The sequence below is a fragment of the Nycticebus coucang genome, chromosome 19, assembly GCF_027406575.1.
Source record: "Nycticebus coucang isolate mNycCou1 chromosome 19, mNycCou1.pri, whole genome shotgun sequence".
Classification (NCBI taxonomy): domain Eukaryota; kingdom Metazoa; phylum Chordata; class Mammalia; order Primates; family Lorisidae; genus Nycticebus; species Nycticebus coucang.
Genome location: NC_069798.1, coordinates 54,286,443 through 54,314,235, shown reverse-complemented (window position 1 = coordinate 54,314,235; position 27,793 = coordinate 54,286,443). Strand labels below are relative to the sequence as shown.

General features: G+C 43.6%; 1 protein-coding gene across 4 annotated transcripts in view; it reads right to left on the bottom strand.

Moving 5' to 3' along the window:
* The window catches only part of NEDD4L (NEDD4 like E3 ubiquitin protein ligase), a 345,542-nt gene that overhangs the window by 152,690 nt on the left and 165,059 nt on the right, over positions 1 to 27,793 (bottom strand). For all 4 annotated transcript variants that reach the window (XM_053571164.1, XM_053571165.1, XM_053571166.1 and 1 more), the window contains exon 3: positions 2,324 to 2,405. In XM_053571164.1, coding sequence (XP_053427139.1) covers positions 2,324 to 2,405 — 82 coding nt within the window. The remainder of the gene's footprint in view (positions 1 to 2,323; positions 2,406 to 27,793) is intronic.

Sequence of the window (27,793 nt, the reverse complement as noted above, 5' to 3'; positions counted from 1 at the left end):
CAATACCATAAAAATACACACAGAAAGAACTCATCTAACACTGAATCGGCATTTTAAAAAATCAGCACTTTCTCCACCCACAACTCCACAGTGAATCCAATCCTAAATACTGGGGTTTCATACTTTTCATTGTGAATGGAGCCAGGGATGGCAACGCGCAGGGGAGTGGGAGACAAGCCCCCCGGCAGGCCCAGCCACCCCCGGCTGCCGCAGTCCTGAGGGCAGTTTCTGTGGACATGCACACAGGAAATGACAGGCCAGGGAAGCAAACACCACCACCAGAGCACAAAACAAATGAAGAGCCAGTCACAAGGACAGGGGCACGAGGGCAGCACCGACATACTAACCAGAAGCTGAGCAGCTTTGCCGCGGAAGGCAGGGAGCAGGAGGCCCTCCCCCAGCAGGGAAACAGACTGCAAAAGCCCCAACCGCAGGCTTTGGTCCTCAGCTCGGCATCCAGGAGCAGTGAAGTCTCCAGGCTGCCGCCTCTGTTGCAAGGCTGCAAGGTGGCCCCTTCTCGCCTTGTGACTGAGCCGGCGACAGTGCCTACCACAGGGAACAATGGCCTCCGTCCCACACAGGCCTCCTCCCTACTAATCACAACACTGGCTCCCGTTTGCAAAACAGATTTTTAATGCCAGTCCCAATGCCAGGTGGAGGACACACTGCAGCTATGATTCCTTACACAAAACGACCTGGCCACGGATCTGAGATATCTGGATGGCAACTGGAGGGGTAGCATTTTTTTTAAAGCAATTATGCTGTCCAGAAAATGTTTAACAAAGTGTTAAACTATTTAACTACCCCCTAAAGGAAGGTGGGGGGAACCCCAATAATCCATAAATACTACTAAAGCCCAGAATAAAGCTATGTTTTTGATAGAAAACACGCAGCTGCAGTAAAGTTCCCAAATACGGGGTAAATATCTGCATGTATTTTACATAGGTACATAGATACCTGGATACAGACAAGTTAAACTATAATTATGGGCACAAATCTTTATTGAAACATGTACATGAAACGTGAAAATAAAGCATATATACACACATATAGCTTTACTGTTAATATAATTTATGTTAACATATAGCTAACCCAGCATTTCCCTTCCATTGATAATAACTGCTTCAAGTTAAATTATTTCTTTTGCGCCTACTGATGCCACAAACCACTCCATTTCATTAATGTATTTTAAATTACTTTAACACACTGACTCCCACACTAGGAAAAAAATGTTTTTGTTAGGGCCATGGTGTTTTATTAGGTCAAGATAGGTCAAGAGATGTGTGAGTTGTATGTCCTTCACAAGGCCCTGGGCTTGAAACTAGCAGAAAAACACTTACATACAACTCATGTGGCAGTTGATGTGTTAATTTCTTTATGAAAATAACAAGCCAATTAGAACAAATCCTTGTTTTGCTGTATTCTTTGCAGGAAAAAAATAACTACTTGTCACAAGACTGACTTTTAGAATATTGTTTCTACAATCATTTAACTAAAAACCAGAATTCATCTCTTGAGGTAATATTGAAAAGTTTTGGTATATGAGGACGTTATACATTTAATGTTGAAGGATGCTTAAAATAAAATATTGCCATCTTAACCTTATTCATTTATTTATTTATGTGAGACAGAGCCTCAAACTGTCACCCTGGGTAGAGTGCCATGGCATCACAGCTCACAGCAACCTCCAACTCCTGGGCTCAAGCAATTCTCCTGCCTCTGCCTCCCAAGTAGCTGGGACTACAGGCACCTGCCACAATGCCCAGCTATTTTTTGGTTGCAGCCGTCATTGTTGTTTGGCGGACCCAGGTTAGATTTGAACCTGCCAATTCGGGTGTATGTGGCTGGCGCCTTAGCCGCGTAAGCCACAGGCGCACCGAGCCTGCCATCTTAACCTTAAAATATAAACTTCTACAAAGCCAGATACTGTCTTATGCTGATGATGGGGTATGTTCTGAGAAATGTGTCATTAGGCAATTCTGTCATCATGGGAACATCATACAGTGTACAGATGACACAGCCTACTACATACATTTGATTTATTGATCCCAGGGTACAAATCTGCACAGCAATGTTACTGTCCTAAACGCTGTAGAAAATTGTAACATGATGGTATTTGTGTATTTGAATGTGTCTAAACACAGAAAAGGTAGAGTAAAAGTATAGTATAAAAGATAAAAATGGTACACCAGTATAGGACAGCTCCATTATAATCTTACAGGACCACCATTATATATGTGGCGTTATGTAGGCCACGACTGTACATTCTTGAATTAGATTACATGAGAATTTAAAAAAAATTTAATTAAGGATGGACACCTACCTTTTTAATTGTCTTTGTCTGCACCAAAGCAAGTTCTCTATTCTCATCTGCTACGTACAACGAAAGTTTCACATACGGATCACTGTAAGAAAATATTTTAGATGTAATAGGACTGTATTTTTAATTTAAAACAAAGTAGCTGAACCTAAATGAAAATGCATGTTATCACTTAAAGTCTCAGCTTATATTATTTCCACAAAATAAGCAAATAACATTTTTAACATGCCTACTAAATCATGATACTCTGGGAAAAGATTCTGTCAACCAGAACCAATCATTTTTTCATCTGCTTTTGAATAAACAAGAAAATGAAATCCACATTCTACCTTTAAAGATGATTTTCCCTGTAATTCAAAATAATTAATTTGCCATAGTTTGTTTTTTTTAACACAGCTACTAAAAGATCACAAGAAATACTAAAAAGGCACATAGAGTTTGTTCAGACTAGTAAAATCTAGCTAGAAAATTTACTTTATATCTTATTCATACTTATTCCCAGCGTGTAGGTAATTAGTGGAGGTAAAACAGCTATTAACAACACCTTATAGATTCAAAAAACAAAAAACAAACAAACAAACAAAAAACTAAAACCTAGAAGGTCAAGACAGATTTAGTTGAAGTTATAATCTGAGTAAAGTCTAAATTTCAAGTTTCCTTACTACAAGTCCCAGAATTTCTTGCACACATCATACTATTTGTAATAATTATTTTATTGGGAAACTAAAAACTTTTAGCAAGATGTGTACCAAAAATATTACTTAATGCTGAGAAAGTAGCATTGCTAACCTGGAGTAGCTCAAATCTAGTCAAACTATCACTCTAAGAATTTAGGGTCCAGGAGAATTCCTTCTTTTTTATACATGCAATCCTGAAAATTATACAAAGGGCTCTCATGTATTCAATCCTCCAATTTCCCCTCATCTGGTTATCTGCAGCCAATTATTTCTATCAATCCATCATGTTAACTTTATGCAATTTGAAAATTATCCTTCATTAGCTATACCAGGACTATTACCTCTTATTTTGTAATTTCCAGGATATTTCCAAAGATTACAGGGAGTACCTTAAAACGCTGAGACTATATTAATTTCTGTTTGATATCTCAAATAATATGCCATGAAATTCTTTGAGAAAACTATGATACAATCAAAAGTTTGGTAATAACAGGACTGTAGTCCTGTTATTCCCCCCCCACCAAAAAGGTCAGTGAAAAATATTATTAGTGTATATATACTGTATTTGTTACCCACAAATTACATCTTAACAGAGGCTACAACACATACAAAAAAAAAGCAACAGAATTTGTTCTGTTATATCCCACAATGGTTAAATATTTTTAACATTCTAGTTTAGAAGAAGATATGAATCAATCTTTCCTCTTATCCATAAGCTGTAAATCTTTATTTGGGTAAAGAATAAATATCTAACCAGATGCACCCACTAAACCTTATATGGACACCCGCAGCCTCAGAAAGGTGAAGTAAGAGCTAACACCCAGGCTGAGATCTTCCTAAATGGAAGCTCATGGTCCAGGGAGATGAATCAGGTGAAACAAGGTGAGTGATGCTCAGACTTCAGCATATCAGAATCACCTGGGGAAGAGGGGGGTGGTTAAAACACAGATTTGCTGGGCACCGCGCCAGAAGCTGAATCTGGTCTGGGGTGGAGACCTAGAAATCTGCAATACTAACAAGTTCCCAGTGATGCCGAGACTCCTGATCGGGAACCATACTCGGAGAACCACTGGTCTCGATGGTACTGGAAAAGTCTTTTTCAGAGACTACATAAATTAAAATTTCTATTTTCAGCCACCACACTATTGTTTTAAAAAATAAAAAACAAACAAAAGGCTCAGGCCCGTAGCTCAGTGAGTAGGGCACTGGCCACATACACCAAGGCTGGTGGGTTTGAACCCAGCCCGGGCCTGCTAAACAATGACAACTACAGCAAAAAATTAGCAGGCATTATGGCAGGTGCCTGTAGTCCAGCTACTCAGAAAGCCTAGGCAAGAGAATCACTTAAGCCCAAGAGTTTGAGGTTGCTGTGAGCTGTGATGCCATGGTATTCCACCAGGAGCGACACAGTGAGACTCCGTCACAAAAAAAAAAACAAACAAAAAACCCCTCAAGGCCTGATCATCAATGTGACCTCAAGAACAGGCTCCCAAGTATGCTGTGAAGGTACAGGCACACACACAGTCTCAGGTTATGAGAAACACCATAAACTCTGCTTCCAGCTCTTGTTTTTATGTCCCTCGGCTATTGTGATTACTGGCTTGATTATGTAACCACAATAAAGAGCTAAGCATCCACGTTAATAGAACACCCACATTCTTCCAATGGTCGTCTCTGCCCCTGGAATAGCTCACAGTAAGGGACACACGCAGTTGTGTGAGGGGTGTCAGTGTGGGACAATGTGTCTTCCAGCTGTGTGACTAGAAGTCATGTCAGAGCACCTAATATCTTGAGTGCGCATCCAGGTGGGTACGAATCTATACGCAAGCCTACGAAAGGCTGACCAAGGAACTTCCTGGAAGAGAATTCAGTCAAAGGCCAAGGTCCTGGCTGGTTAAAGGACAGTAGGCTTTATGGAAGGGGTAACAGTTGCCCAAATCACGCTCAGGTTCCCAATCTCTTTCTGCTGGTGCTTAATTACTCTGAACTTCAGCCTGCTCATGAATAAAATGGGAATGACAATTAAACTCAGAGGGTCACAGCAAGGATCAGAGAACATTACGTACTAATAGGAGTTCCCAGCACAGTGCCAAACACTCGGAGCCAGTGCCCCCAAACGACAGCCAGGACCGTTGCTCTTCTCCTCCCCCTTTCTCAGGAGACACCTAAGGCTCTTTGTTGCTCCTGTTGACTCCCTGGCTTCTGCTATGATTATAGATTTGACACTGATTCCTCCTAGTACACTCTGGGCACTGGCCAACTACTGCATGCTAAGTATTCCTTTATAACTCACACCGCATTGAATCCCCCAGGGATCTCAGTAGAAGGGATCAAACTGGGAATCTTATTCACACCAGATCCCCAGAATTTCCTCTTGGCATCTCCTTCCTCTTCCAGTGGCTCTTCGGTAGACTCGGGGTTAGCAGTGATAATGTACCTAAGAAGCTCACCACTCTGCAGATTAGAAGGGAAATTCTACTCTGCAAAGCTGTGGTTTTCTCTACTTACTAAAGCTGCTGAGGACATTCTTCCCCTTCAATTGGGATTTCAAACAGCCTCCTATTTACTGAGTGCCTATTATATGCCAGGCAAGGAAACAGCCACAGAAAGAAGAGACACTTGACGGTCCCTGCCCATTTAAATGGAGCAGAGAAATAAAACACAAGAGCAGCTGTGCCTGACCTCTCGCATGCCAGAGTCACCTGAAATCTGGGGGCCTGGCCCCACCCCAGACCTGCTAGATCAGAATCTCTGGGTTAGGATCTAGGAAATCTGTATTTACTGACTGGCCCAGGTAACTGCTGTGCACTGGCCCATCTGGACACGGCAGCCAGAAAGTCTTCTGAAGGCACACATGAGGCTGGGTTACAAGGGCCACGAACAAGGTGAGGATTTTCCCAGCAGCCAGATCACAGGTAAAGGTCCAGGGATAGACTGAGGCTGGGAGTTTGAGCATTAAAAACATCTGGCACAGGGCGGCGCCTGTGGCTCAGTCAGTAGGGCACCGGCCCCATATGCCGAGGGTGGTGGGTTCAAACCCAGCCCCGGCCAAACTGCAACCAAAAAATAGCCGGGTGTTGTGGCGGGCGCCTGTAATCCCAGTTATTCGGGAGGCTGAGGCAAGAGAATCACTTAAAAAGCCCAGCAGTTGGAGGTTGCTGTGAGCTGTGTGAGGCCACAGCACTCTACAGAGCGCCATAAAGTGAGACTGTCTCTACAAAAAAAAAAAAATATCTGGCACAGTGGCACAGTTGCATAGTTGCAGTGTAGGACTCAGGAAGAACAGCAGCCAGTCACACCGCTCCAATCCCGCACCCACTGTTTGCAACTCAACTTTGGGAACTCACATAGCCTCTCCGGGACTCGGTTTCACCGCCTGTGTAATGGGGATAACAGTAGTACTTCCCTTATAAGGCGACTATTGGGAAGATTAAAGTTACAAGAGTGCTTGGCATATAGTAAGCAGGAGAATGTTTGTCATCACCATCACCATACAGAAGATTCATGCTCAGATTCATTACAGGGGATAAAACAGCAGAAACATAGACCAGCTGGAAGACTTTTGCACCAAGGAACAAGAGCGGTCTAAACAGACAGGTGGTGAGGATCAAAGATAAAGGATTAAACTCTCATCCAAAGATGGACTTAAAAGAACAGGGTGACCAACTTTGTCCTGTTGTTCAGCCTTCAGGGACAGTCTGAACAAGGACAGTCAGTCCCAACTCATCATTGGCAGGGTAACCATCTCCATCTGACTCACTGAGTGTTCTGCGTATTTCTGCACCTATTATTTACTCATTTTATCAGAATAAATAGTTTTCACTGATATCCACATATTTGAAGGGGGCAGGACGATGAGGAGGAAGCAGGACAGGAGCTGCCTCTGATGGACAACATGTCAAGGCAGATGACATTCAGACTGACATTCAGAATGACACTGTCCCATCTACCAGCTATAAAGGTTGCCTTCCAAGACACTGAACAATAAGAAAGGTCTTCATTTGTCAACCTGAGGGAGCATCCTGACCATACCTGAAGAAGGCAGCAATTCTTCCCTGGGGTAGCCTATAAAAGGAACATGACTCTGCTCTCTATTAGCAAAGAGTGGACGGCTAATGAACACAGCGGATCTCGCAGCACCATGGATCAAATTTATCTTGACTACCTGACATCTCCTTAGCTAACCCAGAGAAAATTTCATTACAAAACCCATTTTGTTAAATGACAACTTGTTTGGTCGATGGGTTTCTCATTCTTTTCCACTCTTCAATAAAGAAATAACACACACAAAAAAAATCCATGACACGAGAAGGGAAAAAAAAATACCCAGAAAGTGTGAGCGAAGAAATAAAACACCACGAATATGCACAATAATATTGAAAACTGAAGGTTCTTGTTTTATCGTTGCAGGTTAATTGAGGGTACAACAAATTGGGTTACATTGTATTTGTTACATAAAGCCCCTCTTATAATTGTATCCCGCCTCCAACAGGTGTGCCATACACCCTAGCCTTGTGCCCGTTAAGTTGGAGCACACCTATCCCCCACATTCCTCCCCTCTCCTGGCTCCCTTGTTCCCCCACCTCCCACCTTGAATTGATTTGAGGTTTTCTCTTATATGGGTATATATTAGATACCAGGATATATATTAGATCATCTACTGGCTTCATATTAGAATTGAGTACACTGGATTCTTACTTCTCCATTCTTGTGATACTTTACTAAGAAGAATGCATTCCACCTTTATCCAGGTTAATACAAAAGACGTAAAGTCTCCATTTTTTTAATGGCTGAATAGTATTCCATGGTATACATATACCACAGCTTGTTCATCCATTCCTGGGCTGGTGGGCATTTAGGCTGTTTCCACATTTTGGCGATTGTAAATAGAGCTGCAATAAATAGTCTAGTGCAAATGTCCTTACGATAAAATGATCTTTTTCCTCTGGGTAGATGCCTAGTAGTGGCATTGCAGGGTCAAATGGGAGATATAATTTGAATTCAAAACTGAAGATTTTAATCTAACAAACTGTCAAAGTTTGAAAAAAGTTAACACTTTCTAGTATTAAGTATTAACACTTAATACTCTATTACTGGAAAGACAAAGTAGTACATATTTTCTGGAAAGCCAACACAGCAGAAGTATCCAAAGCATTCCAAGAGGGGGACGCACTGGGGTTCACCTAATTTATTCCTAAGGATCAATCCCAAAGAAATCAAAGATACACGTAAATATTTATATGCAAAAGATTCTCTTTATAGCATCATATATGATAAGAAAAACTTGGGCGGCGCCTGTGGCTCAGTGAGTAGGGCGCCGGCCCCATATGCCGAGGGTGGCGGGTTCAAACCCAGCCCCGGCCAAACTGCAACAAAAAATAGCCAGGCGTTGTGGCGGGCGCCTGTAGTCCCAGCTGCTTGGGAGGCTGAGGCAAGAGAATCGCGTAAGCCCAAGAGTTAGAGGTTGCTGTGAGCCGTGTGACGCCACGGCACTCTACCCGAGGGCGGTACAGTGAGACTCTGTCTCTACAAAAAAAAAAAAAAGAAAAACTTAGAGGCAACCTTCTAGCCCAGTAGAGAAGTTATTAAATAAATTATGGTACAATCACATGATAGAATATTATAAACCCTTAAAAATCAGATTTTCAATAGTTTAAAATGAGAGAAATTAATCATGGTATAATATTAAGAAACATGCAGGATCTAAAAACATGACTAACTCAAAAACATGTATGAAAGTAATTGAGAAAAATATAGTTAAAAAGTTAATAATCAATAGCCGGGTGTTGTGGCGGGCACCTGTATGTAGTCCCAGCTACTTGGGAGGCCGAGGCAAGAGAATCACTTAAGCCCAGGAGTTGGAGGTTGCTGTGAGCTGTGTGATGCCATGGCCCTCTACCTAGGGCCATAAAGTGAAACTCTGTCTCTACAACAACAACAACAACAACAACAAAAAAAATTTAATAATCATCCTTTCTATATAATAAATTTATGAATTATATCTATTTTCTCATTTATGGTTTTTACTTTTTTCTATATTTTCTACTGAGGGTAAGTACTACTTCTATGAGTACAAAAAAAAGTTATGAAAATACCAATAATAGTTACAAAGACCCTTCAACTACAATCTACTCTTCAACGAGGCACTGAACCCTATAATTTCACGGCCAGCCTACACCTCAATAACAAACCCAAATAGGCTTCAAATATTTCTTCTACCCAGAAAATTGCCTTAAATAGATGACTACTGAAGATTTTTGAAAGATTATGTACATGTATTACAGTCCTCAAGATTTACTTAAAGACATGAAGTATACTTAGAAATACATCACTTGTCACCAATACTGACAAGCCACTTGATCTTAAATACATTACGATTTTTCAAACAAAGGAGAGCAATGCGTTAGATTGCAGATTATAGTCAAATGCATTCTTATGTTGGACCTAAACAAGCTTAAAAAAAAAAAAAAAAAGGCAGGGCGGCGCCTGTGGCTCAGTCGGTAGGGCGCCGGCCCCATATACCGAGGGTGGCGGGTTCAAACCCAGCCCCGACCAAACTGCACCCAAAAAATAGCCGGGCGTTGTGGCGGGCGCCTGTGGTCCCAGCTACTCGGGAGGCTGAGGCAAGAGAATCGCTTAAGCCCAGGAGTTGGAGGTTGCTGTGAGCTGTGTGAGGCCACGGCACTCTACCGAGGGCCATAAAGTGAGACTCTGTCTCTACCAAAAAAAAAAAAAAAAAAAAAGGCATGGAAACTGTGTCTTAGGCATATTCTGTAAAGCTGCTGAAAAATACACATTTGGCTACTACAGATTTTGTTGTTTGGAGCAACTAGTGTATCTGCATTTTCACACCTCCTTGGTCAAGTCAGAATCTCTAGCTGAGACTCACTTCCTCCTTGCACCCTGCCCTGGTCATCTACACCCAGTCCCTTGGGGGTCCCAAATCTTGGGTCTTAGATACCCTGGGAGCCAAGGGGCAACTACATGAGCATAGGTAGCGCTTCATAAAAATAGTTAAGCTGAAAGAGTTTCTTAGAAAAATATTTTCTCAAGACCAATATTCTCTTACCTTTTGGTAGTACAAATATTCAGTAGAAGTGACTAGGAGGAAAAGTTACATGGACAAACACTGGAATACCCGCAGAGCCCCCCCCCACACACAAAAAGTCTGACTTGCCTTTATCACCAGCATCTTCTATTTATATTATGTATTTTCCCATTAGAGCAACTACCAGAGGTTAAGAAAATTTCTTTGTTTTATGACATAAATACTTTACTAGAGCCACGAGATATAGCAACTGTAAGACCATAAGGAAAAGGGGAAACAAAAACTGTTCCCTTTTGGAGACAATTTTGCAACTGATTTAATTGCACAGTCGTGGAGTGTCCACCATGCACCAAGCACTGAGGGGGATTAAAGGTCAACAGACACAGGCCCTGCCCACCAAGAGGCTGTCCACCCTCCTTCAGAGAAATCAAAGCCTGCCCACCAAGAGGCTGTCCACCCTCCCTCAGAGAAATCAAAGCCTGCCCACCAAGAGGCTGTCCACCCTCCTTCAGAGAAATCAAAGCCTGCCCACCAAAAGGCTGTCCACCCTCCCTCAGAGAAATCAAAGCCTGCCCACCAAGAGGCTGTCCACCCTCCTTCAGAGAAATCAAAGCCTGCCCACCAAGAGGCTGTCCACCCTCCTTCAGAGAAACCAATGTCAGACAAGAGTGTTTACAGCACACATTTGGCCTTTATGAAAGAAAAGAGATATATATTAACAACTCAAATAAGTTTCTAAATGGTGATTGTTCCACAATGATCAGAAATGTAGGAAACACTTAATGAGCAATAGTGGTAACTTCCAGGATCATTTATTAAGCACCTTCTGGGTCTACAGCACTATGGTGGTACCACACAGAAATGCCCTCTCTAATTCCTACCACAACCCTGGCAAGAAGGATTTTGGTGAATCTTTTGGTGGGAAAGGATTTGTTGAATCCCCCACTTCATGAATGAAGAAAAGGAGACAAATGGTTGTTGAGAAAAATTCCAAGGTAAGGTCTGTTCCTAGGTGAGCCCTGTAAGATCCCAAGTTACTAGACCAGCTCATCCACTTTCCTCATGGTTAAGAAAAAGAAAAGCCAACTCATTCCAACTAGAACCTCTCAAAACAAAAATTCAAAGATACATTCTAACTGTTTAATTACTTTATTCTCTTTATAAACTGGTTCTTTCCATCCTCAACTTATCAAGTGAGCTGCCTAAAAAACAACCTCCAGAGACACAGAAATGCTCTGAGACAAGGATGGGAACAGAGACTCCAAACTCATTATTCTCTCACAACCCTGAAAGTCAATTCCACGGCTAATCTCACCCATGTCCTTATGATCAAAAAGAACATAATGCTGGTCACACACAGGAACTTTGAACTTGATGCCCAAGTGGAGACGACACTGAGCTGGACTGTGTCTAACTAGAAAAGGGAGCAAGTTCTAAAGTAAGGAACTCCTCAGGGGATTCAGCCTTTATTAACTAAAAAGGAGGGGAAAAAAAACCTTTTAATTAATTCTAGAAGAGCCATCAGTTCCCAGAATGTGGCCTGAACTTCACTTGCACTATTACTCCTGGGATACTGAGACTAAAAGATGTGTGCATGGAGGCACACAGTATGCCTTCATCCCCACAGGGAGGGACCTGTGTGCACCTGGGGCTCATGACAAAGGTCTGGGTGAGAGAAACACTGGTCAAGGCAGTGCAGAACACACCCGCCTGTTACCAGTGCTATGCCACCTGTAGGGGGCGGGGGTGGGGAGGCCCTCACAGGGTCCGTTTACCCAGCGGATGGGGGAACAGCAGAGTTCACTGATAAACAATTATGTTCAATTGTAAACGTTTCCTAAGTACTGAAGTGTCAACCTCTCCACCTGAGTGTTTACTAAGAGCCATGTCCTGAGCACTTTCTGTATAAAACTTCGACATACCTAGGAACATTCTAGACTTCTCAGGAATGGGAGTTGACAACGGCACCAGAGGTACCTCAGGAACTTACCCCACACCTATTCAGTTCTCATTGCAAGCCCCGCCCTTCTTCTCACAGGCGGGATTCCCCAGGGGAAGGACTCCTCCCTCACCCAGGGCTTTCAGAAGATGCGGCGGAATCCAGTGTGGGAACAGGCGGCTCCAAAGGTGACACTCATGCAGGGAGGCAGCTGCTGCTTACATGCATTCCCAGGGGCACCAGGCAAGCCACGAGGCAAAGGTCTTGAACTTGGCATTGGCCTGAACAGCTTGTCTTGAACCATTCCCTTTCTTATGAAACAACAGGAAACTGTTTCCGGAAAGATATGTTGAAGTCTCAACCCCTACTACTTCAGAATGTGACCTGATTTGGCAAGAGGGGTAATCAAGTTAAAATGAGGTCACTAGGTTGAGCCCTAATACAATGACTGGTGATCTTATGAAAAAGGGCAATTTGGACACATACACAGACTATTAACATTTGCCAACAAACCACCAGACACTTACTTTGCTGTTATTCTGAGTATTACACCAGACCCCACAAAACTTCGTAAAATTGAATTTCAAAATGGAGGGGAAAACAATTGTGCTTCATAGTACCATCACAGAAAGAAAAAAACTACGATCAGCAAAAAGATGGCTACATCATGAGAGGGAAGGGGGTGTGAAGATGCTGGGGAGGCAGCCACACAGGGAGCGGGAAGGACGCAGCAGCAAGCAAGGGTTGGGTGCCAAGCATTGCCCGTCAACACCAGGAGCTAGAAGGGCGAGAAAAGGTTTCCCCGTGGCCCTACTGACACCTTCATGTCAGATTTCTGGCCTCCAGAACCATCAGCCAATAAATTTCTGTTGTTAGTCTCCCAGTTTACAGTGCTGTGTTGGCGGCCCTAGCAACCAGCACCCTGTTGAAGGCTGCCTTTATCAGAAACCCTTGAGGCCAAACGTGCTCCAGAATTCTGACTGTCTTTGCATTTTAGAAAGATGACTCGGTGATTATTCCAATTATTGCAGGATCCCCAGCAGGGCCCATAATCAAACGTTAATATCTGTGTGTCAAGAGGCACGAAGGGCTGCAGTCAGTGTCCCACGTACAGCCCAGAAATGTTTTCAACTGAGTTTCCTACAAACTACAAAGATGTTTTCAGTTTCCAGGGCTTTCTGCACTTCCAAACAACAGATCAGGGATCATGCATGTGTGCTAAGGTACAAAATAACACTTATAATAATGAATGTGTATACTCCTAAAGCCACCCCACCAACCACATTCAGCCTGCTGCCAAAAACACAAGACTGCCTGTGGAATCCTCCAATTCCTCAGGGAGAGAAAAGCACCCCTTGGACTCTCAGAAAAATATTTTGCAAAATAAATTTTTTAGAAGTTTTATCTTCAAGTCTATTAACATCTGCAAACAAACCACCGGACGCTTGACGTTTCTGTTATTCTGAGTACTACCCCCAGACCCCACGAGACTTCTTAAAATGGAATTTCAAAATGGAGGGGGAAACCACTGTGCTTCACAGTACTATCACAGAAAGAAAAAACCTGTGATCACCAAAACACAGCCCCTCGCTTCAACACTGGAGAGAACACAGGTGCCGGGGGATGCCCATTTTCCCCAGTTACACAGATAAATATATGGCAGGTACTCATACTTGCAACCCCTAAGCCCATGTATTGTCAAGAAGAAAGGAAGTTTATAAAAGAAATGAAACATTAAAATCTCAGCTGGCCAGCCCAGTAGCATGAACACCAGGGTTCGTAAAGGTGGGCCCACGCTGGAGATTTTTCCTGACTCATCCACAAAGAATGTGCATTTGAATCTTGGTAGTCTTGGCACGCTTAAATCTGATAGAAACCTGAGGGCCTTCTGATTTTTAAAAATCCTCTCAAGTTACTGTGTTAGCTGAGACTGGACATTGACAAACTTCTAAAGAAAACCTAGGCTGGGCTCTGTGACCGTGAGGAGGGCTCTGCTCCTCTGCGCACCACCCCTGCCTCAGAAGGGTGTATGCTTGAGCACTAAGGGTTTATGCTGCTAGATGACTTTGTTTTATAGATATATGCTTCTCCCTGTCCCTGTGACCCTGAAGAAAAATGTGTTAAATAATCATGGGGTGAAGGTTATATGGTGCTGTGTACCAGGAAGATGAGGAGGAGGAGATGATGGTTCCTGGCGCCTGGGAGCTATCAAGAGACAGATCAAGAGAATTTACATAGAACAAAATGTACCTTTCCCCTAATTAACTGTGGCAGTCAGACTTCTATTTAACCCTCAAAACACAGCTTCTTTAACTTTTGCCCTACGCTTTAGAATTTCTATTAGGCAGTGAGTGGGGAATCCAATTTAAACCAACTTGTCAATAATAGCCACATCTGTTTGCTTGTCCAAACAGATCCATCTAGTGTCTTCAAAGTTGACTGAAGATACTCGATTCTCCTACAACATGCCTGCCCCTCCACTACCATCTTCAACGTGCCTTACACATTTAATCACGTCAAGCACAGAAGACCTTGTGCATTCTCCCTGCTGCCACCTGGTCTGCAAATAACCCTTGAGACAAGCTCCACATCCTCCAAGAAGACTTCCCAGCCCTCATGCTCCATTCCCGTTGGCAGAAGCCTCTCAGTAGGGCAAATGTGGCCAGTGTTTCCTTACATGTCCATTTCTACTATTGGTCCAGAAGCTCCCTGTGGAGGGAGCCATGTCTTGATCGCTTTTGTATATCACATTCCAGTCACACAGTAGGTCTGCAACAAAGAACTGCTTCACAGAAGAGCGTGATGGCCTCAGGACAGGTCAGGCATATAGGGGGGCAAAGGCTGGGGTAAATCTTGAGTGCTGGGCTAAGTAGGAGCTGGGAAATAACACTGGCTGCCATGAAGCAAACAGATTTCACACGCTGGCCAGCAGCCAGCTCCATCATTTAAAGGTGTAAAACCGCTAAAATAGGGATACACGGCAGAAAGGTAAAACAGCATCACTTGCTGCGACCAGCTCACTCTTGGTTATTTTTCTGACATCACATCCAAAACAAAGAAACCCAATAGCAATGGAGCAGAAGCTGAAAGTGAAGGGTAATCTGCTCTTAGGGAGTTTGAATAAGAGCAATTAGTGGAGGACTAGGGCTAAGTGAAACCGCAACAGAATTTACAAATGCAGCATGTTGAACTAAAAATCAGAATGGTAATTAGGTGGGAAAAACCCACAATGGGTAAAACATTCATTACCTCAATCAACAGCTATAAGGAGCTTCACAAAACCATTCCCTTGTGGACAGACCTCTTTTCAGAAACCCTCAGAGCAGAGAGGAACCTCCGGCAATTAGAGTGCCCTCAAAAGTAGTGACAGCCACCGGGCCAGTTCCATTGTACTAAAACATACAGATGGGAACAAGGTGACCCGCTGACAACTCACCTCCACACACTGACAGCTTAGAAGAAACCACAGACCCCAAATGAGCAAAATCAGCTCATGAAGTCCTTGTGAACACCCTCAGGAAGACTGCCCAGATGCTCCCTTCACAGACCTCCAAAGACTCAGGGTCCCGGTTTCCTTTCTCCTACCCTCCCCTTCAAAAATTTCTCACTGGCGGCACCACCACCACAAGGCAGGCACTGTCAGTCGAGGTCAGTGATTGTCAACCCGTGTGCCACGAGGAGGGGATCTCAGGTGTGCCTCGAAAAGTTTTAAAGATTAATTCAATTATTTTCAAAAGAAGTTCAAAGCACAGTAACTATATTTGTTTTTCAATTTTTTTTTTCTTTTGGTTTTTGGCCAGGGCTAGGTTTGAACCCACCACCTCCGACATACGGGACCAGTGCCCTACTCCTTGAGCCACAGGCACCGCCTTCAATGTTTTTTGATCAACATAATCTAGGCGTCCTGCAGAAATTTATTACAGGTTCAAGTGTGCAGGGAGATAAAAAGGTTGGGAAACACTGCTTTAGGCACTCGAAATCCAGCCTCCCAAAAAACAGACCAAACTCCCTACCAAGAGGAGACAGATAGTAAACAATACAGAATACACTAGTAACATACAGGGTGTTAAAGGTGATAAATCTAGAGACAAAAAACAGAGCAAGGAGGGCTGAAGTTGGGGGTGCAGGCAAGTGCTGGCTGCAGAGGGCCTTTCTGGTTTTGTGAAACCTGTGATTTTCAGCAGCAACTTGAAGGAAATACATCACTCACTTGGAGAGGCAGACCCTCATTAAGATAAAACGGTTAGGGCTTAGGGCAGCACCTGTGGCTCAGTTGGTAAGGCGCTGGTCCCATATACTGAGGGTGGCGGGTTCAGACCCGGCCCCGGCTGAACTGCAACCAAAAAATAGCTGGGCGTTGTGGCGGGCGCCTGTAGTCCCAGCTACTAGGGAGGCTGAGGCAAGAGAATCGCTTAAGCCCAGGAGTTGGAGGTTGCTGTGAGCTGTGTGATGCCATGGCACTCTTCTGAGGGCCATAAAGTGAGACTCTGTCTCTACAAAAAAAAAAAAAAAAAACAGGGCTTGGCTCCTGTAGCACAGTAGTTACGGCGCTGGCCACATGCACAGAGGCTGGTGGGTTCGAATGCAGCCTGGGCCAGCTAAACAATGACAACCACAACAACAAGAACAACAACAAGAATAGCCGGGGGTTGTGGCAGTCGCCTGTAGTCCCAGCTACATGGTAGGCTGAGGCAAAAGAATCACTTGAGCCCAAGAGTTTGAGGTTGCTGTGAGCTGTGACACCACAGCATTCTACTATGGGCAACATTGTGAGATTCTATCTCAAAAAACAAACAAAAAAACCCAAAGATATAACAGACATTTGACAAAGATTAGACTTTTTTTTCTTTAAAGGCTGCCTTAGTTTACTGATTTAGGGTAACACAGCAACATCACTGAGGGCCTGCACTCTAGGGTAAGACATACCAGGTTAGTTTTTTAGCTCTGCCACATGCAACTTGAAATAATCTGATGTCACGATCCCCCTCAGCTGCCATGGTGAGGCCTCATTAGATGAGAGGACGGATGCCCTTTACTTTAGCACAACAACCAGCAAGTGGTGGGCCTTGGTAACTGTTGACCCAGTAGGTCTCAAGGGCTTTCCCTGTCCCTAAGCACCACACAGAAACTCATGTTCTGGCTCGGTGCCTGTGGCTCAAGCGGCTAAGGCGCCAACCACATACACCTGAGCTGGCAGCTAGGAATCCCGCCCGGGGCCCGCCAAACAACAATGATGGCTGCAACCAAAAAATAGCCGGGCGTTGTGGCGGGCGCCTGTAGTCCCAGCTACTTGGGAGGCGGAGACAGGAGACTTGCTTGAACCCAGGAGTTTGAGGTTGCTGTGAGCTATGATGCCACAGCACTCTACCCAGGGCAACAGCTTGAGGCTCTGTCTCAAAAAAAAAAAAAAAAAAAAAGAAACATGTTCTTATTAACTTAAGAAACTCAGAAAAAAACAGTTTCATTCTCAGGGGTGCTGCACTAAGGTGCTTGGGAAGCAATGGAAGAGTCTCACAAACTCATTGCTCTGAGTTTACATTCACCTTTCCCTTTCAATATTTATCCTATAGTTGCAAAATCATCACCTGGCTACCAGGCCTGGTTTGATGGGTCACTATAATAAATCTTCACTTGGAAAAAGAAAGAAAAATCCAAGCCCTGCTATTGGAGGCCACTGAATCTAACGCAACTCCATTTGGTAAGTGGCAAAACTGGGGGGTGAAGGGTGTTCTGGCTACCGCTGGGTGGTTCAGCCGTGGGTTCAACCGCTTCCTTCTGTGTCTAAACTGCGGCACCTCTCAGAGGGCAGAACAATTAATTCACTCCAAGGATATTCCATGGGCATAAATGTTCCTCACTTCCCACTTTAGATGAGATGATCCATGAGCATCTTGGATGAGTGGAAATGTTTTTTTTCCCCAGGAAATAGCATTCTGCTCCAAGATCAATGACCACTTTCCCTGGTAGGCATAACAGTTTATAACTTCCTGCAGGAATGATGTTTTAAAAATTTTTTTTAAGTTTTTTTTTTTTTTAAATCATTAACTTCATGTCAGCCACAACTTTCATATTAACCCAAAACAGCCACATTGGAAAATATTAGGAGCCACCACGGCAGAAGAAAACACAAGTGTGCTGTCTCATGAAAGCCTACTCACCACGTAACTGTTATTCTCTTACTCTGATTTTTTTTTATGGCCCCTAACACTATTAGATTTATCTGCTGACTTGGTTATTATAGATGTCCCCCACCAGGTTGAAGGGGACTCTCTTTGCAAGCAGAGAGGCAGAAGGCTGTGCAGGTCGCTTCCCCAGGCCCTAATAAGCATTTGGTCTCCCCCGTTTGTATGAGTGTCTCCAGTATGTAGATCTGCAGTGACCCTCGGGGCTCTGTACATTAAGTATAGAGTACTAAGTAAATGAACGAATTTCACCTTAAGGTTGGGAGCCACTGGACCCCAACTGGTGAACTCTCCATCTGGGAGCTTATGAATGGCTTTTTATTTCGTTCTTAGCCCACACTTCTACCCTCCCCTAAAAACGCAGCAAAGCCAAATTTAGATGTGTACAAGCACCTCTAAAAGAGGCAATTTAACTGACAAGACCCAGGATCAGGCAGATGAAGAGACCTGCCTGGGGTGTCCCACCACACTGCTCTGCTGGACCTCACTGGGAGGTTGATCATTTTCTCCCTAAACTGGTTATTGCTAAACTGAGATGCTGGCTCTGTCCTCAAAGTTTTCAGTCCTGTGTTACACTCAAAATCAAATTTTAACAGTAACATCCCTACAAGGAGATACATTCATCATCTCCAGGGATGTGCAGTTCCACACAGGTGACAGGCCCTGACTGTGTCTTGTCTTATTCTCTTCCCCCCACCACTCCCCGTCCCTGACACTCAACCCTTTGCCTTTCATAATCTTTCTAGCTGTTATGTTCTTTGTTTTTCCCAGAAACAGAGAGTTCCCCTGGCACACACACAAGGAAAAAACCATTCTCCCTGGGGTAAGTGGCCTCCCATCAACAAACAAAGAATTAAAAAGGAAATTAATATTTTAAAACCAGTTAACAAAATTAAGAAGCATTTCTCCAGTCAGATTAATCTTACAAATCAAGTAAGTCTTAATTGTCTTTGATCACTATCCTCACTTAGCCCAGTGCTTCAAGGCTGTTAAAATATACATTTAAAGATAAACAAATCAGGAAAAAATAACCTTAAAGAAAAACTTAGCTCAATGGAAACTGACAACTGAAAGGGAAAAATAAGGACCCGTCAGTGTTTATTCCAAGACATACTTAATAAATATTTGTAAAGTGTTATTATGTGTAGATTTTTAAAAAGAAATACATGAGGCCTGATTAACAAAAATAATAATAATAAATATTTAGTAACTACGAATAACAAGACCAAGTATTTTCAGGTAATGAACAAGGCAAGTGCCTTTTCAATAAGTTAAAATGAACGGTCACACAAATATGGGACTGGACAGGATAGTGTCTAAAGAGAATAAATTAACCTCAAACAAAATTAGGCTCCCTGAAAACTTCAGCAAAACAGGGTGAGAGAGAAAAAAAGTACAATATATTAAAATGCCCTAAAGCCTGCCACGTGATTTCCTTTAATGAAGTTAGAGACTTCCTTCAAGTCTCAAGTCTGCCAACTTCGTATGGCAGATCTTGGCCAAAATCAACTCCCGAACCCTGTTAATTGAGCTGAACTGAAAGGTTCAAACTCCCTGCACAGGCAAAAGCTTCCAAAGACTGCCTGCCCCGCCCCTCCACCTGCCCAGACTCTAAATGACCTCTGCCCAGGAATCTGCGATAACGTGACAGGGTTTCCCGTCACTGATCTTAGTCAGAGGTGGCTGCTCATAATTGCATGTGATCCTCTATAATTGCATGTGCTCCTCTTGCCTGCAGCAGGCTAAATGAGTAATAGTGAAATGAGCAAGACAGCTCACATCACGGAAAGTAGTGCTTTTCCATAGATTTCCATGAAACCCCACTGACTCCACCTGACTCTAGGGTACCTGTATTCCCATTTAGTCTGAAGGTACAACATAGAAGGGGCACAGGTGAGCAGCGGATGTCAGCAGGCAGCACGCAGGTGATCTCTGTGGCACCTGTAGGTGGCAGCTGGTAGCTACTGCCCACACTCCCCTACCCACCTGTGCTCCTGGGAACTGGGAAAAGCAGGCCAGGCATGGAGGAAGCATAAATATTTACTGTAGGTAAAGGTGTGCTGAGTGACCCTTGGTGGAATTCCCAGCCACTGGGAACACAGTAGAGACAGGTTCTGAAAACAACTGAGGACACAGACTCCTTCTATCACCCTGAGGGTGAATGGCCTCAGAAACTGCTGGGGTTCAAGGTGAGAGCAGCAGGCTCACTTTAAGCCCCCCTGCGGAAAGGGAAACCTTCTGTCTCACTAGCACTTAAATCAACTCAAAACACACACACACAGAGGAAAAGACAGATGGAGGTGAAAGAAAATGATAACGTATGGAAATGGCCTCACTGATAACTGACTTGATAAAGCCCTAAGAAATCCAGACTGACAAAACAAACATTGTCGGGGTGGCACCTGTGGTTCAGTCCGTAAGGCGCCGGCCCCATATACCGAGGGTGGCGGGTTCAAGCCCGGCCCGGCTGAACTGCAAACCAAAATATAGCTGGGCGTTGTGGCGGGTGCCTGTAGTCCCAGCTACTCGGGAGGCTGAGGCAAGAGAATCACTTCAGCCCGGGAGTTGGAGGTTGCTGTGAGCTGTGTGAGGCCACGGCACTCTACCGAGGGCGATAAAGTGAGACTCTGTCTCTAAAAAAAAAAAAAAAAAACAAAACAGAAAAACAAACAAACATTGTCAGGAATGAAACACTAAAAAAACAAAGCTGAACAATCCTCCCATGCCAACCAGAACCATCATAACCAACAGAACCGTCATAACCACAAAAGCTTTATTCTATCACTTGCCTCTATGATATCAAGTACACAGAGCGCCCACCTTTTTAGAATAAACCTTCCATACTCAAGTCATAGAATTCATATAATTCCATTCCTGACTTCATTTTTTATCTTTTTATTATATTGCACAGGGACAAGGGAATGTTCTGAACATGTTTAAGTCAACATAATATAGGGCTCCAAAAAAACTTTGTACGTAAAAAAGGCAAATTATCACGGGAATAACAGCAATAAAAAAGCTTAAGAAAGCCCTCACATCTCTAACTGATAATGATTCTCATTTCTTTTCTTTCGTTTAATTAAATAAAAAGCATTTCTTTTTTCCTCTCATTTCTCGGCTTCACCATCACTTTACTCAGATTCCCAAAGGAATTAAAATTCACCTTGTCCTCCGCATAGGAAGAATTTCATTTTTTTTTTAAATAAAAAATTCTTAAAGTACCACATGGCATCCTCCTGGGCACTCTTTTTCTTCCTGTTTACTGCTGAAAAACTCACCAGCCCAGGGAAACCGTGCAGCTACTTTAAATTTCCTCTTATACAGTTACGTGTTTGCTTTTGTTTGTTTGACTGGCAGGATCCCAGTCAAATGCATGTAAGACAGCATACTTCTCAATGAGAAATAAAGTATTTCATTAAAGAACAACTTGGATTTGACTGTAGGCCTTGATAGTTCACATTGTTGATACATTTCTCTGGTCTAAGAACTCCAGCCACCTTCATTAACATTTAACGACATTAGTAATACTTTACTGAAAGTAACCTGGCTCATTAATATGAAGGTGTGGCCCACACCCAAATTTATTTCAAGCTTTGGCAACATAAGAGTATATACTAACTAGTTAACTAGCAGTTTATGAATCACCATCGAATGAGACAGAAAAGAAACAGAAAAGTCACGTGTTAATTACACAGTAAATTCACATGTATGAGTAGTTATGGGTGGGAAAACGGTACCAAAACCTAAAGGAAAAATTCAGCTGGTACGTTCTGGTCTTTGATTTTGGTTCTCTTGAAAAACGACAACAAAACCAAAAATCCAAATTCAACAAGCAAACCATTTCATGACCTAAGATGGTATTTCTTTTCAAACCAAATACGGCTGTGGCATCCCCCCTCCTTCTCCAGGGAGGCTTTTAAGTCAGAAATACTCAAAATCGAGACCCAAAACAGAACAGGAAGAAAAACACAATTGTTTCCTCCCCAACCCAAGACTTCTAAATCAGAGAACATTCACAGAACTTAAGTGATGGACATTTTTCCATTTGTTTCAAAAAGTATCCACATTACTGCTTTCATTTCTGAAACAAAAACTGTATATTTTCCCAAATAATCAAGACAGAGAAGAAGAACAGGGAATCAGAATTCAGACCACAATTCTTTTCAAGTTTCATTCTTTGCCGGTCATCCTTTTTATACATAAGGAGGGCAAAAAATGATCTGACTCCAAACACCAAAAAGCATTTATAATCTTGGTATGTTCTAGAATAATGCCACTGAGATAAAAGCTGTATTAACACCGAAATCAAACTCCATGCCAAAAGTAGACGCTATGCCCTCATGGAATACACAGACGAGTCTTTGTTCTTACCTATAATTTTCCTCAAGGTTCACGAAAAACAAGGCATGTATTCTGCTGGAAATCTAACTCGGCGGCTCTGGGGCTCCCTGACTTTGGCGTCTTCCTTCCCTGTTTCAAAGCAGTGTCCACACACACACTGCTGGATACACGGGGAACACCAGTGAGTTTTAACACCACAGAGAAGGAACAGAGAGCTTGCTTCTTACAGTGATGATTCACTTCAATGACAGCTAGAAAGAGTCAAGCTCCACCTCTATTGTAAGGATTAGGTAACTCCACCCAGCGCTGCAATTAGCTTACATCATCATACCCAGCCTTATCTCCAAGTTACCTGCAGTTGATCCTGAGGTCTCTGCTCCAAATGATAGCCCTCCGTGGGCTTTTCACACAGGCTGGGCAGTAACCAGAGGTCAGAAGGTTATGTGAATGAGCCTGAGTTTGTCTAGGCTGTTTTGCTTATTTGAAGCTGCATCAGACAGAGTTTTCTGGCATACAGACGGAAGTCAGTCTTCACCCTTTACCAGCTAACTTGGCTTTCCACCAGTTCCTGTATTCAAGGACTTCTGGCCTCCAACGAGCGTGAAGTCTTGAAAAGGATCACAAAAATAACTGTGATAAAAACTATAACCAAAACAGAATCAATGGGGGAGGGTTTGGTGTCAGGTGAGAGACAGCCCCACCCCACAGACAGATCCATAATCCTGGTGTGCAATCCCCATTTCCAGAATCCCAGGCGTCCAGGGTACTGGAGGAGGCCACAGACCTCCACCCTAGTACTTGCAGCACCATGTCCTCATGTGAGGGGCACTCTGGCAACCTGACCACCCCAGGGAGCGTGTGCTCTCTCCCTGGCTTCTGACTGGCATGAGGCTATACCTTCTTCCTCTTGCTCAAAGACGTCACATGCTCCTCCCTAAGCCATGAAACCTGCTACCCCCAGCGAGCAGAGGTGGTTCTGAGAGGAATTGTCCCCAGCCATAGCAAAAGCTAACTTTCTACATCCACTTGAACCTGGTGGCAGGCTGAGAAACCCTGTGAACTAGACTTTCAAGTTTCCCTCAGTGCTCAAATGCTGGGATTCATAGAGGTGGCCCAAAGACGAACAACTCCCCTGGGGAGCCAGCCACTCCCTGAGGGAGGGAGGATGGGAGTGGGAAGGGCTCATGGAGCAACTGGACCCCAAGCAGTAACTAGAAACACCCCCCCTCACAGAGAGGCAGGCAAATGAGAGAAATACCTCACGCTTCAAGAAGTGTTCCATCTTCTTTGATTATATCTCAAATTATAAAATTAAGACACAATGTTTTGGATTTACATGGTGGCTGAAAGGTTAAAAAATGAGAACCACAACACATTGCAAGAAAACAGACCTAAAGAAATCGGATAAGCTGTTTAACAATGTGCCTGTTCCCTTAAAAGTAAAAAGTACCTTTACTTCCCAAATGTTATTGATTGTGATGGGCTGAACTGTATTTACCCCCAAGTCCTATGTTGAAGTCTCTGGTATATCGCAAAGTGGCTGTAAGTGGACAAGGGTCTTTAAAGAGCTAATTAAATTAAAATGAAGTCATTAAGGCAGGTCCTAATTTGACCGTGTCCTAATGAAAGGGAAGTTTGGACACAGGTACAGAGGGAAGAGCCAGAGAGGACGACCATCTACAAGCCGAGGAGAGAGGCCTGAAACAAACCGACCCTAGTACCCAGACTTGCGAGAAAATAAGATTTCTGGCATTTGCGCCACCCAATCCGTGCTGCTGTGTTATTCCTAGCAAACCAAAATGATTCTCATTCCACGAATTAATACTAATACTAAAAAATGGGGGCGGTGCCTGTGGCTCAGTGAGTAGGGCGCCAGCCCCATATGCCGAGGGTGGCGGGTTCAAACCCAGCCCCGGCCAAACTGCAACAAAAAAAAATAGCTGGGTGTTGTGGCGGGCGCCTGTAGTCCCAGCTGCTCGGGAGGCTGAGGCAAGAGAATCGCGTGAGCCCAATAGTTAGAGGTTGCTGTGAGCCGTGTGACCCCACGGCGCTCTACCCGAGGGCGGTACAGTAAGACTGTCTCTACAAAAAAAAAAAAAAATGGAGACAATTCAGATTTCTGATTAGTACCCACTCTCCTACAACTGGACACTTCACTTCAGCATGCTGACCACTCCCTCTTTGCCCAGTGAGGCTCTGCCTTGAAAAATGCAAACAGAAATCCCACGGGGTGTGTGTGCTACACTTAACCTTTCCAACTCCAGTTCTGCCGCCTCCACTCTAGTCAAACTTAGTGAACAAGTGGTTGACATCCACTTCCTTGTCTCCTACGTCATTCTCTCTAACCCACAGAAACCAGCTTCTGCCAAACTCACATTAAAATTCAACTGAAACCAGACAATCTTAGCACTTGTCACTGGATGGAATGGTTATCACTAGAGGGTATGTTAGGAGTCTTAGTTCAATTCTCTATGACTAGAGGAGAAAATTAGGGCCCACCCCTAGCAGCAACATGACACAGGAACCAACACGAAGGGGTAGCAGCCCTAACCCTCCGCCCTAATCCCTTGTTACCACCTCGTGCCCCCTACGCTATTAACCGAGGGGAGCCTGGAATTGTTCTTATCTCCCTAGTAACCCAAAATGAAAACTACCTTCCTTTAAAAAGGACAAAGACACAGAAATCAGATAACCGACAAAAGATAGCCACAATCTGAGAGTAAATCTAAAACAAAACAGGACTTCTTGAGGTTGCTGTCAGCTGCGATGCCACAGCACTCTACCCAGGGCGACAGCTTGAGGCTCTGTCTCAAAAAACAAGCAAACAAAAAAAAGAAAAAAAAAGAGAGAGAGAGAAAAACAGGGCTTCTTCACCTGGGTACCAATGACATGTGGGGCAGGGTGATTCTTGGTTGTGGGGGACCATCCTGTGCACTACAGAGCGTTCAGGCACATCTCTGGCCTGTACCCGCTACCCTGTTTCCCCGAAAATAAGACAGTGTCTTATTTTAAGGTGTGCTCCCAAAGATGCGCTAGGTCTTATTTTCAGGGGACGTCTTATCTTTCCTGTAAGTAGGTCTCATTTTCGGAGGATGTCTTATTTTTGGGGAAACAGGGTAGATACTCATAGCAGCTCTCTCCAGGCACTGCCAAGCGACCCCTGGAGGGCAAAACTGACCCAGCTGAGAACCACTGGTTTAAAAGGACAGGACCTGACACAGAGCAAAGACAGCGGAGGACTTGGAGGGAAGGAGGGAAGCCAGTTCCATGGCAGTATGGGAGAAAGAAGGTCAAGGAGGAGGAGTCCGCAGACAATCTCAAGGGCTGAACACGCTTATCTCCTTGACTTCATAATCCAATCCAAGGAATCTTTCTTTTTTTTTGTAGAGACAGAGTCTCACTGTACCGCCCTTCGGTAGAGTGCCGTGGCGTCACACGGCTCACAGCAACCTCCAGCTCTTGGGCCTACGCGATTCTCTTGCCTCAGCCTCCTGAGCAGCTGGGACTACAGGTGCCCGCCACAACGCCCGGCTATTTTTTTGTTGCAGTTTGGCCGGAGCTGGGTTTGAACCCACCACCCTCGGCATATGGGGCCAGCGCCCTACTCACTGAGCCACAGGCGCCGCCCCAAGGAATCTTTCTTAAGCAGATAATCAGGGACACAAGTGCAGCAATACAGACCACAAAAGTTCCTTACAAAAACAAAACTCTGATACCTAAGTGGCTGAAGTACACTGGATTGCTGAAGGCCAGGAGTTTGAGACCAGCCTGGGCAATATAGTTAGAACCCATCATTATGGAAAAAAAATTTTTTTTAATTAGCCAGGAGTGGTGGAGTGCACTTTGTAGTCCCAGCTACTCGAAAGGCTGAGGCAGGAGGATCACTTGAGCACATGAGCATGAGGTTACACTAAACTGGATGGCACTACGCACTCCAGCCTGAGTGACAGAGCAAGACCCAATCTCTTTAAAACAAACAAATGAATAAAACAAAGGGTAAGAAACCATAATGTCTGATCATAAAGAAAATAAATTACAGACATCTATGTGTTCATGCCCTCAAGAAATATTTTAAAATGTGGGAAAACACAAGTGTTAAAAAAAAAAAAAAAAAAAAAGGAAGCTATAGAATTACGTGAAACATCCCTAATTTAAAAAAAAAAAAAAGGTAGGGTGGAGCACAGACTCACGGCTGTTATCTCAGCACTCTGGAAGGGCAGGGCAGGTGGATCATCTGAGCTCAGTTCAAGACCAGCCTGAGCAAAAGTGAGAACCTGTCTCTACTCAAAAAAAAGTAGACATTTTTACAACTTTTGCATCTTAATCTCCATTTCTGAGATAAAGAGAGAAATATGATTAGAGTTTTGGACAAGGCAGCAAAACAGAAGGCACATGGTCAAAGAGCAAGGGTGGAGGCTGGGAGCCAAGAAAGTCAAGGGCCAAGAGCCTCATTGAGGTTGAAGAGGCTCCTGCCAAGAAATAAAAGCCCCTGGACTCAGTGACCAGGAAGTTGCTAGTGTCTTAATACAGGCACTTCAGTTTCACAATCTGGGCAGAATGCAGTTAGCAAAAAAAGCAGAGGGAAGAGCAGCCTCCCTTGGAATTCCCCAGGCCCTCACTGACCAAGGAGAGGCCACCAAAGGGACTTGTGTGAATGACCACTGGTGGGTCCACTGGGAGTCGGGCATCAGGAGAAGCGGCTGTCATTCCTACTTAGATCCATTGGGAAGGTTTTTCCTAAATTCAAAATTGAAAACAATGTTAAAAAGTCATAATGTTCCTTTAACTCCATATTACTTAAGATTAAATGTACATCTTTGGATAATTCCCAGCACTTCTGACGTTCTACCAAAAAAAAAAATAAAATAATTACTCAATACTGTTTACTACAATTAGAAGACTGGTTTGCAGGGTGAGGTTTTATGAAATACCAAAAGGGTCACGCTGGATCAGTCTGTTCCAATGGAAAGCTGAGGAAGTATATTTAAACAGTTAATTCAACCAGGAGGAATAAGATAAGCATGAAGACTGACCTCATCCAAAACAAGATCTTATTAAGAACATAAAACACTGAATTTTACAGTAGTATGCCAAAGATGGTTCAGTTTTTGTATTTTGGTTGCTCTTATTTTAATCTTAAAAGGATTTCTCAATTAGTGAGATCATCTTGAGATTTCTTTCCCCCTTGAAAAAATTCATGTATATAAATTTATACATACTCCAAAGCCTTCAAAAAGCACATTTTAAAAAATAGTATTACAAGCTCTCATAAAACACTCACCATAA